The following is a 12,487-nucleotide window of genomic DNA, read 5'->3' on the forward strand; positions in this document are numbered from 1 at the left end:
TATTTTTGTCATTTGTTTCAATATTTTCCTCACTATAAATAGCCAAGATATTAACAAAATAGCAACAGCATGTGGAAGAATAGTGCCATTTATTTTATTTTCATTTTACTCTTTAGGGCTACCCCTCTCGGACTCAGAATGGCCCCAAGATAGGCAGTAAGAGGAAGAAGGAAGAAAATGTCAAGACTGGACAGCTTATTGGTGAGCAGGACAATCCACTCTCGGGTGACTAACTACCAGCACCGAAGGAGGAATACTAGCCACTGGGGGGAAAGCAAAGTTCTGCAGATGGGCTGTTAGTAATTCTCATGCATCACTTTGAAAGTACCAGGAGGGAAGCAATTATGTTTGAGGTTCTGATGAGACTAGGGCACAAGAGACCAGGGATGGCATCTCTTTTCACAGGATGCATTGGTCACATCTACAGATTTGTGCTTGTCATTATTCCACCTGTTTCAAAACTGAAAGGAAAACCTAGAGATGATATTATTGAGCAACCCAGTGATTAAAAGATGAAAAAAACTGGGCTTATGAAGAAAAGTAGAGTTGAAGTTGAGAGACTTCAAATTAAACAATCAGCCTTCAACTTTAGGAAAAATAAAAATAAGATGCCTCTCTTCTATTCACATGTATAAAAAAACAAATTGGCATAAAGCTTATTTATTCTTCATTCACGAACTATGTATGGAATGCCTACCATGTAACAATTAGTGTTCTAGGTGGCCCAGCAGAGAAAAGGGTAAGACATTTTGAAAGCGTCAAAAGACAGTTCAAACGAATGTCAAATGTCAAAAGGCCTACTATATGTCAGGAGCTGACAGAGTCTAATGGTACAGAAATAAAGCAATTTGGTTAGAATACCACAGACGTGTGCATGTATTAAGTGGAACATATGAAATTGCCACTATTAAGCCATCTTTTCCTGTTAAATGGAAAATGTTTTCTGTCTGAATATTTACAAGGTGTGAGGGTTAAGGACGATGAGAATATTGGTTGACAGTGACATGGTGGCAGGGCACTCGTGCCAGATCAAGGCAGAGAAGTCTTTCCAGAGGGCTTTGCTGGCTCTGTGCTGAGCATTAAAAGATGAGTAGTTTACCAGACAAATAAGGTAAAGAATTAGGAGGTAGGAGAGAGGACCTGCAGGGAGAAGGAATCAGGAAGAGAAATGGAAAAATCATCCCAGGATGAGAAGACATACTGAAAAAAAAAGCAAATACAGTAGATTCAGCAACTATAATTTCAATATAATGGACACAGGATACATTTACAAAAAAGAGCTGGGAAAGCAGGCTGGGCATTAAGCTGTGAGAAAGGCTGCAATGTGGGCAGAAGGATCCTTTACTTTGCAATGGAATCCAGCCCAAGGACACGATTTATACTTAAAACTGTTAACCATAGTGTTATTTAAAAGAAACATTTTGAATGACTTCATGTTTAACGTTGGGAGAATAGCAATTTAGTAACACACTTTTTTATCATAAAATATTATTAAATTATTGAAACCTATGTTTACAATAACTTGAAAACACTTAAAACTATTTTAATAAACATTTTAGGTGATAATCTAAATGAAAAAGGGATCTAAAAAACTGCACATACAACATGATTGCAACTACATTAAAAATTGAGATTAGAAAAGATAAGACAAAATACCAGAAAACTGAGACACTAACAGTGATTATCTTTCTGAGCAGTAAATAAGGTGATATTTTTCAAAACCTTCTTATATTTTTCCACACTTTCCAAGTTTTCTGCCATAAACATATATTATTTTCACAACCACAGAAAGCCAAAAAACAATGGCAACAAAATTATTCTCAGGTGACCTTTATAATCAACACGTGGGACAAGATCAGGGCCACTGAAATATTAGATCTTATAGTACTGAGGTTCTCGCTACTCATCCTAGCACAGTGCTCAGTAACCATCAACTGAGTGATTGAATGAACATTACAAGAAAATGTAAACTTCAAATAACAAAACATCTCTGGAATACAGTGTTTCTGTTACTTTAGTAACATAACAAAAAGCCACCTGTCTGAAATAATTTGCCCCAGTGTACCACTAGGTCATATGAAAAAAAAATTCGTTAACACTCTCTCACACGGCCATCCCACTAGAAGAGATATATCAGCAAGAATACCTGTTGTTTAGCACCTGGAACAAGACACTAGAAGAGAAGACATATTCATCTCACCCATAATTTTTCTAGGCTGCGTGAGACTGCCACATATGTTAAAATTATGTAAAACACAGCAATCACTGGTCCAAGGCCCCTTTCCTGCCAGTCTATTTGAGATCTACTGAGGGAATTACAAAGCAGCACCTAGTCGTGAACCCTGGAGAGACAGCAACACTTGGACTATGCTCTGCAGGCCAGGGAAAGAACCAATGAGACTTTTCCTAAGATTAAACACAGAGAAGATTAGGAAATACCATTAAGAAAAGAAGATGTCTGGGCAGTGATTAAAATGTGCCATACTAGTTGGCCATGAGACAGCTGGAATCCTAATAAATCAATGTTTCCAAAGTTCATGCAAAATATTATTTTGAAATGTTTTCTCCCATTTCCAAATGAATCCTTAGCTATTTCAATTCCCCCCCTCCTCAAATTCTCAGCCCTGCTCACTGTTAGTATTCCCTGGGTCTCTTCAAATATGAAAATGATCTGGATTCAGATATGTCCTATTTCCTGCACTGCTCATCTGGCTTTCCATACCCAGTCGTGCTTCTCTCAGGGGCTGACAGCTTAGGGAGGGGCATTCATGAGTCAACAGGACACTGTAACAGAGCGTGAGCAAAGGCAGTCAGAGGGAACGTGCCCTGCCCCTCAGCAGGTGTGTGAGGTGTGACGATGGGCTGGCACACAGAGGTGCCACACTGCCCTCCATGCTCTGACAGGGCTTGTCTATTCATTTGAATCAAAAGTCCTTCACAGTAGGGTCTGGATTACACTCCTTTGCAGCCCAGGTGCCTAGCCTGAGCCTGGCAGATATCAGAGGTTGAATTAATATTTTCTTTATTTGGATATTTTATGTGGAGAACAAATGCCACTTGGTTAACAATAATAATGTGATGCCAGAAATGTAAGCACAATGCTAAAAAATAAGCATTTACTGTTTCTCAAATCTGTGTCCACCCCTGTTGTGCACTATAGACAAGTCACACAAAGCATAAGACGTCCTCCTTGCTTTTCAGGAACTCAAAAGGCAGAGCCTTTACTTCTTAGGAGCTGGCTAGTGATCAGTAAACTCCTAAAATTAATAGAATAACTATCTTAGGGAGCTTAATTTAGGCATTTCTGTTATGATTTATATATCCAGAAGCTGTGATAGTCAAACATTAAGCCTTCTTCAAACTGACAAAAAGAAAACAAAGACACGGCGGGGGGAACTGAAGGTCTATACGGAAGCATCAGGAGCAGAGTAGCCCTAACAGGTGCTCCTTCTCCACTCTTTGAATTCATTACATTACTAAATCAGAAATACTTCTAAATATGGTGATTGTACTTGAAAAATGAGATACAGGACACGGATGCCGCTCTTCTTTTTCAGCAACAGCACTAAGCCTGTTAGGTTATCAGGGCCCACAGCGAGGAGTGGGGTCAAGGCTCTGTCCCGGTACCTGCGTCCCTCGCTCAGATCAGTCACAGTGCCGTCACCTACCTGTGTGTTTGTATGTCACAGCCCCTGACAGCACATCTCCCTGAGAGAACTGAGGCACTGTGATGCCAGCTCTCCTCACTGTGCCGTGCCGAGGTCCTCGCGCAATCACAAACAGCAGTGTCGCGTCCTCACTGTCCCCATCAGTAGCAAAAAGATATTCAGAGGTGACAACCACCTCTCCGCCCTCTGAGCAGTGCATCATGGGGATGAGACCAGCCTTCAGGACTGGTGGCTCATCATTTACGGGGAATACCTAAGTACAGAAAACAAAACAAAACACATTTTCAAGAAAAAGAAAGCAATGACAAATTATCCAGCTGGGAACCCATACCTCATAGCTGGAATGACAGGCATTTTCGGTCTTCCAGACACAGGAAAAACAGCCATGGAATTTGGCCAAGCAGTCTATATATTTTAACTTTCCCCATATGAACCATCTTGTAGGAAATGACCCACATGAGAGACATTTTAGGTAGGAATGGGAGAGTATGGTTATGGTTGGGGACGCAAAGCTCTCGTTTGTTTCTAAACGGACAAAATATAAATGTAATATAAAGCATTCTTCACCAAAGCTCCTATTCGCCTTCGTTAAATTCACACATACTCTGGAGGAAATTCAGGCCTTGTGGTCTGATGCATTTACATTTCCCACATCAAAGTTATTTATATTTCCAATTACATGGTGATTATAAAGCTTTCCTCTACCCTCAACTTCCTGCCACCCAGGAAGTTTCTCTGGACTTAAAATAAGCGGCAGCTGCATTTTAAACACTTTGAGTCGAATCCGAAATTCCATAATTCCATTACATCAATGCCAGGTTGCAACTTGACAAATGTTTTTCTCCCACTGTCATGAAAATAAAGCTCCAAGGAAAATTGGGGATGGGGTGGGTGGGTGGGTGGGTGGAAAGCAACATCGGATCACACTACATCTTTGAATTTAAAAAGATGACATAGAAATTTGAAACAGCACAACCTGTAAATCGGAATGAAGGATATTTCTTCTCTCAGTTCACCATTGCTACTGGGTATGCATTCCAAGTTTATCCATCAAGTCTCAACTCCACATTTCCTTCCCCCTCGCTTCCGCCAATGAGATTTTCCTAAATGTGGCTTCTATCATGTCATTGCCCTGTGGGAACCTTTAGAGTCTCCCCAGCATTTCTCCTAGATATCTCTGGCCTCATTTGATATGATGAGGTGCTTTCTGCTCCATTTTCACTCCAAGGCACTGCGTTCCTCACATCCCAGGTCTTGGCCCCATCTCTGCACCTGCTCTCTGCCCCTTGTTCAGTATGCTCTGCCGCACTCTTTGTTTGGTGACCTCCTCCTTCAGGTTACAGGTGGATTCCTCGGGGAAAACTTCTTTGAAAACTCAGGCTCACTCAGGTACTTCTTTTGTTTGTTTATTCTCTTTTTGCACCCCACTTATCTGTAGAACCTATCCACAGTTTAACTCATTATTTGTGGTAATCTCTTTAATGCCTGCCTTCATCCCTTGCCTGCAAGCTCTAAAAGAACAGAGATGTTATTTCTCTTGTTTATTACCAGACCCTAAGCATCTAGATAAAACCTGAAAGATAGACAACATTTATTAAATATTTATGGAATAAATGAATGAATGAATGTAACTATATATATATGCCCTGGCTACTTAAACACACTAACAGCTGTACAACAAATATACATGAAATTATGTTGACATTTTCCTTTAATGGGTAGAGGGCTGAGGTGATGTACACCCAGGCTTATTTATTCAATCAAATGTTAAAAAAAAAAGTATGTAATATTCTTCTATTTTCCATTGACTTATTAGGAAACAATATCTTTGTTCTAGTCCTCTGAGTGACTTCATTAAAGACCCTCTTTATTATTTTTTCTTGACTCTATCTGATGAAGACCCCCAATACATTCATGATGACCATCTTATAGCAGTTCACAAAACAGTTTCAGCTTTCAAATGGATAATAAAATCCAAAGGCAACAGAATTAAAAAAACAACCTGGATAAAAAATGTATCCCTCCTGGATTAAAAAAAAAAATCACATGCAATTGCCTACACTTCTAATTGGCTTTTTCAAAGGCCATGCCCTTCTGTCTAAAAAGTAACAATGAACAGATTGTTTTTCCCAATGCACAACTTATTGTCAGTAATATGAAAATGGTCATGGATAGAAGGTAGGATTGAAATTTGCTTTTGAGGGAAAAAAAAAGTAACTCAGAAAAGCTTTCTCTACATGTAAAAGTCTGCCAATAAAGGAAATTTTCCTTTTTGAAGCTGAAACAACATACTGTTCTTCATCTAGACCTCAAGGCCATCATGAGGATTAGGTAGAAAAATGGGAAAAAGGGGATCTGCACTGTGGCTGGCATGGATAAGTACTCAGGAACGTGAGCAAGCATGGCCCTTGTAATCACCTGGTATTTACCGTTGTGGCACTGGCTCATCAAGGAGCATGAGAAGTCTTGCTCCAGACCTTCCTTTGTCACTAACCACAATACCTGCAAATCTGATGACTTATGCTTTTACACTTAGGTGGTCACTCAACAGAGAATCTCGGGGGTCACCACCAGGCCTTGGGAAATGTACTCAACTTTTATGTGCAGATTCTTTTTCATCTGTCAAAGAGGAAAAATAACCATCTCAAAGAGACCCTAGGCCAGGGTGTACAGTACAGGAATTCATAAAGGGGCACCACCCACATACAGACATGGCCTCTTCCTCACAACAGGGAAAGCCCGTTGATGGTAGCCTAACTGCCCAGCTGCTAAATAAACATTTCCAAGTGTTACAGCACAAAAATATTAGAAATAATTTATACATGGAACCAACTGCTGTTTAAATTAAGTATTTGGGTTTGAGGTCAGAGTAGTTTTATCTTCAAACAGACTGGAAAGAGAAAACAGTATGTCCATTTTACCACCATAACACTGCTCTCCATTGCCTGTCCTGAGACACTCAAAGATGTAAGCAGGCACCTGTGTGCTTTGGAGTCCATGTGCTTCACATTCTATCAGAGACTCTAAGAAGCATCCAACGCCGATGTGTCATTTCTATAAGAGCCAGGGAGGAAACGCTCTACCCACCTCAACATGTAGAGTAAATGCTGCTGAATTTGTGCCATCTGTGACTTCCAAGAGCATGTCATCCTGAAGTATCTCGGATCCATCATGTTGATACCTGTGAGGATGATATTTGTCACTAACTTCTCAAGGCCACTATGAGAGTACATTGAGATACATGACACAGGGCTCTTCCATGGCTTTGGCCATGTGTTCAGTAAATAAATATAAAAAAACACACAAAATAGTCACGCAGTCAAATATTTAATTATTCAAGTATCCCTGAATGTAAAATGATTCTACCCTGGAAAACTATATTATATACATCATAATTTGTCCCCAAATCAAAAAGCAGCCCTTTAAGTTGACACTGTGCCAATGGGAACCAGTTTGTGTAACTCCACCTACTTATAGAAAACATGAGTTGGAGCCATGGAGACACAGAGCCTGAGCAGTAGACAGTAAATGTGGGACACTCTGTGGATTCTGATGCTTCTCCCTTCTCCCCATCTTTCAAGGCCAATCCTTCTGCTTGTACTCTGCATCTCTTCAGCTCTTCTCTAAAACTTTGATCCATGGTTTCTTTATTGCCCCTCTTAATATTCATGGTAATTAACTTTCATCGTTCAAATATCCATGACATTATTCCCATCTGTCCAACAAGCCCGAAGAAAAGAAAAGGTCTGGAGGTTAACTGAAAGTTTGTCATTTCTAATTTTCAACTGACCCTTGAAAGTATTAAGTAGCATGCTGGTACCCCTAAAAGAATGAAGCTCCTTTCTTCTACTCTGTCTCACAATTGATCCAGATAGAAATCAAAGCATGTAAAGAAAAAAAGCCAGGAAATGTTCTAACCTAACTTTTAAGGCATGGAGGTCTCCCCAAGAAAATGTGCACCCTGTATTTAGAGGAAATCCATTCAGCTCCACCCATCCATGCTGAGGCAGTCTCTGCACGGAGATGTTGATATTGTCTAGTTCAGTATCAACATCGGAAACCAGGATATGCTCTGTGCTGATGATGCATTGACCTCCCTCAGCCACTCTCAGGGGGTTGGTAAGTACCTAGAAAGAAGGAAGGAAACATTCAGAGCCTTGTTCCATGTGGAATCCCTAAAGACAGAGCTCATTAAATTAACAGAAACTCCCACTACCATCTTCACATGTCAATTACTTTTTTAAGAATATGGTAAAGGTGATCAGTTCATAGTTGAACATCTTGGCTGAAAAATGATTTTTAGTAAATGTTTCCATTTTAAGCATTGGTGCATAAAAGTAGCAAGACAGATCTATAAATCTGAACGTATCTGCATTTCATTTATCTACAACCCTGCAGAGAAGCAGTGCAAATTAGTTCCTGTCAGTGGTGTTAAACTGAGAAAATAAAAATAATAACATGAATGTTGTTGCTTGGTACATATATATCTTAGTCTTGACACATCTTAATCTATGAAATAAAACCTATAACAGAATAGAGAGCCTAGATATAAACCCACACATATATCACCATTTAATATACGATAAAGGAGCCGTGGATATACAATGCGGAAATGACAGCCTCTTCAACAACTGGTGTTGGCAAAACTGGACAGCTACATGTAAGAGAATGAAACTGGATTACTGCCTAAGTCCATACACAAAAATAAACTCAAAATGGATCAAAGACCTGAATGTCAGTCATGAAATCATAAAACTCACAGGAGAAAACATAGGCAAAAATCTCTTGAATATAAACATGAGCAATTTTTTCCTAAACACATCTCATTGGGCAAGGGAAACAAAAGCAAAAATGAACAAATGGGACTACATCAAACTAAAAAGCATCTGTACAGCAAAGGACACCAACAGTAGAACAAAAAGGCACCTTACAGTATGGGGGAATATATTCATGAATGACTTATCCGATAAGGGGTTCACATGCCTCAACACCCAAAAAGCAACCCAATTAAAAAATGGGTGGAGGATATGAACAGACAATTCTCCAAAGAAGAGATTCAGATGGCCAACAGACACATGAAAAGATGCTCTACATCACTAATAATCAGGGAAATGCAAATTAAAACCACAATGAGATACCACCTCACACCAGTTAGGATGGCCAGCATCAAAAAGACAAGGAACAACAAATTCTGGTGAGGGTGCAGAGAAAGGGGAACCCTCTTACATTGCTGGTGGGAATGTAAACTAGTTCAACCACTGTGGAAAGCAATATGGAGGTTCCTCAAAAAACTCAAAATAGAAATACCATATGACCCAGGAATTCCACTCCTAGGAATTTACCCAAAGAATGCAGGAGCCCAATTTCAAAAAGACATATGCACCCCTATGTTTATCGCAGCACTATTTACAATAGCCAAGAAATGGAAGCAACCTCAATGTCCATCCATAGAGGAATGGACAAAGAAGATATGTTACACATACACAATGGATTATCCAGCCATAAGAAGAAAACAAATCCTGCTATTTGCAACAACATGGATGGAGCTAGAGGGTATTATGTTCAGTGAAATAAGCCAACTGGAGAAAGACAAGTACCAAATGATTTCACTCATTTGTGAAGCATAACAACAAAACAGCAACAGACTCCAAGAAGAGATAGTGGTTACCAAAGGGAAGGGTCGGGCTGAGGAGAGGGAGAAGGGGATTGAAGGGCATTTTGATTGGCACACATGGTGTGGGAGGGTCATGGGGAAGACAGTAAGTATAGCATGGAAAAGATAAGTAGGGACTCTGTGACATCTTACTAGGCTGATGGACAGTGATTGCACGGGGGAGACTTGATAATATGGGTAAATGTTGAAATCACAATGTTGCTCATGTGAAAGCTTTATAAGATTATACATCAATGATACCTTAATTTTAAAAAATTCAAGAAAAAGAAATAAAACCTATATCAAATTCCCCTAGAGAAAAAAAATTCATCTTTTTTTCATCATAAAAATTCTTTGAGATTTGGGAAATTAATCAGAGTTTCTAAGAGTAAGCTGTAGAGTATTTTAGAGATAGAAGTAGAGCGGGGAAATCAAAGATTGGAAATTGAACATTCCATAAGAAATATATTTATTCAAACACTAGGCTTAAAATATTAAAGCCATAAAGATAATTTTCTATAATAGGAAAACCCACTGCTCAACTGACTAATAACTTTCGTGGAAGTAATAACCAGCTAGAAGGGCTCAGGGCATTTTATCACCATGGGAACGGCAAGAAGTGTTCCACAGTGAAGTCTAGAAAACACCACATATAATCTTGGAGATTTATAAGGCACATAAGCCTAGTTAATACCCTAAGACCCTGCCGCAGGCAAATCTGTCAACTTTGTTTAACCTGTAATTTCCCCGAATTTGTATTACCACATAGAAGCCAAAGCAAGCAGAACAGTTGGGGTACAAAGTCATGGGCTGTGAAGTCCCCTCACAGAGAGTCTAGGGTGAGTGTCCTGCCAGTGTGAGGACACGGTGTCTCCCAGCAAGCAGCTACTCTCCTCAGAGCAGCTGCGGCTCCAGAAAGGAGAACAGTCCTGCGGAAAGAGCTGGTGACGGGGTTGTGGGAGGCCACAAGGAATGTAAAGTGAGCAAGGGGGAGTCCCAGCCTCCCCTCCGAGCCCAGCTTGGTCCCCCTGCCCACCAGGGAGCCCTGCCCCAAGACCAGCCCCTGGACCCTGGAAAAGATGGGACCAACCACCCCAAGACAGTAGCCTTCTGTTCTTTAATAATCTACTTCCACCAGCAAAGGAAAATGTAAAGCAAGAGCCTTTTCTCCTTACAATCGCTCTCCCACAATTCTTACCAAGGTCTCACTCTCATTTTCCCAAGCCTACATTTTCACTGTTTGCAGGAGAATGAAATAAAGGACACTCTTACTTTAAAAGGAGTATCACTATTTAAAAGGCATTTTTATTTAAACAGGACCTCTGAAATAAGGTCTGTTTGCTAGTCTCATTTTTTCTGGAGTTACAACAATCAATATCCTAAGATGCTAATGTTTCCAGGAATCTACCTTGTTATTTAGTTGATTTTAAAACATGTATGCATTTAAGAGCAACTTCCAAAAAATGAAAGCTCAAGGCTAATTTGCCCCGCCTCATAAATCATTCAATATTCAGTCCCTACTGGAACCCAGTGTTTAGATTTCTGGGACTCCAGTTTTGCATGGTGTCAAGATTCCCGGGTGGTCGCCACCATGCTCAGCCATCTGTGGGTATTCACAGCAGGGAACCACTCCTGAGACTGGTTTCACTGAAGCTACTCATCTAATTTTATTTCAAATATTCTCACTTCTCAAAGTTATTATTTTGTTTGTCGCCTACACTGCAGAAAAAAGGCCACTACGCCACTTCAGCCCCACATCCTCATAACTATTCCATCTCCCTTCAAATGCTCTTCTGTGTGAGCTCTTCAGCTCATCTTCTATCAAAAACTACAAGCTCAGAGGCCGGAGGGGGCAGGCCCGTGGTGTAAATGAGTTTGCCGAGCTGGCGCAGGACCTTGGGGACTGGGGAGCACGCCCCAAGCAACTGGGACAGGTGGACTCAGTGTTGCTAGTGTTCCCAAATTTTCAAAACAAGCCAGAAATCCAGACTCAGTGTGAAACCTCCTGATGTTTAAATGTTGGCAACTCATTATTTAAAAATATTTAGAGCCATCAGAACAGTTCTGTGGGTTGGATAAGACCTCGGCCCCCCAACATGGAGGAGGTGTAGATGTGGTGAGGAGTGAGCAGGAAGGGAATACCAGGGCTTTGCTCACTACAATGCAGGGAGGTACTTGGGAAGGTGACCTCTTTCTTTAGGAACAGATATGTGCAGTTCTAGTCCCCTCTGGTTCCTAATGAATGGCTAATTCCACTTTGTGCTTTTGAGGAAAAAATGAGCCCAGAAATAGCCACACTAAGTCTAGCACTCAGATGGGGTGGGGCGAGTATGGAACAAACTCCCAGCATGAATCTCAGCCTTGCAAATAAGAAGCACAAAGTGGCATCACATTTGTACTTCAGTTCTAATGGGAGACCCAAGTGCCTTAGAGCCTACATAAACACCGGGGAGTGGGACGGGGCAGGATGGAAGGGCCCATTTTAATTCATTTGGAAAATTAAAGAGCTTATTTAGAGTACAGAGCAGCATAGCTGACCTGTGGTGAAAGCAAATAAGCCCCTCTGGTTGCTAAGAGACCCATGATTTAATCCCCTTCCCTGATCAAAACGTGAAACTCAGCATAAAGGAAAGGAAAGGAAAGGAGATTTTGATAAAGCTTTGAAACTAATGCCAAAGTCAGCAACTGGGAAATCTCACCTTTTACACTGAAAGTTCCATGGGAGGTGAAGGACTCTCCTCCCCATGCTTTTTTCGTCCTACACTATAGCTGGAAAAGAAAATATTTCTTAAAAATACCCTAAAGAAAAGATAATATTGCCAATAAGCCTTAAAGTCTGCCCTTTCTTTCCTTAGCCCTTCTCTCCTTGCCATCCTTCACATCCAGTACTGTACATACCTCAGGAACTTGATTGTCCACTGGAAATATTGTGATGTTAAAGCAGATCCCGTGCAAAGTGCCACCACGCTGGTTTCCAATGGAAAATGTAAACTGTACATGTCGTTTATGGGGGCCTATATCCTGCATGGGTGGCATGTAGGCCACTTTCATATAGTTCACAGCATCCTGCAAAGCAAACCAAGATGGACACATAGGTGCCAATTTGCAAGGATCAGAGACTTTCAGAGACCTAGGTCTAAGGGAACTGTCCTGTTCATCAAGATCC

General features: G+C 40.7%; 1 protein-coding gene across 3 annotated transcripts in view; it reads right to left on the reverse strand.

Annotated features, from left to right (window-relative positions):
- The window catches only part of FREM1 (FRAS1 related extracellular matrix 1), a 118,624-nt gene that overhangs the window by 71,515 nt on the left and 34,622 nt on the right, over nt 1-12,487 (reverse strand). For all 3 annotated transcript variants that reach the window (XM_036926669.2, XM_057498697.1, XM_057498698.1), the window contains exons 12-15: nt 12,220-12,387; nt 7,587-7,795; nt 6,756-6,849; nt 3,669-3,921 (exon numbers count right to left, since the gene is read on the reverse strand). In XM_036926669.2, coding sequence (XP_036782564.2) covers nt 3,669-3,921; nt 6,756-6,849; nt 7,587-7,795; nt 12,220-12,387 — 724 coding nt within the window. The remainder of the gene's footprint in view (nt 1-3,668; nt 3,922-6,755; nt 6,850-7,586; nt 7,796-12,219; nt 12,388-12,487) is intronic.

Source organism: Manis pentadactyla, chromosome 3, assembly GCF_030020395.1.
Source record: "Manis pentadactyla isolate mManPen7 chromosome 3, mManPen7.hap1, whole genome shotgun sequence".
Taxonomy (NCBI): Eukaryota; Metazoa; Chordata; class Mammalia; order Pholidota; family Manidae; genus Manis; species Manis pentadactyla.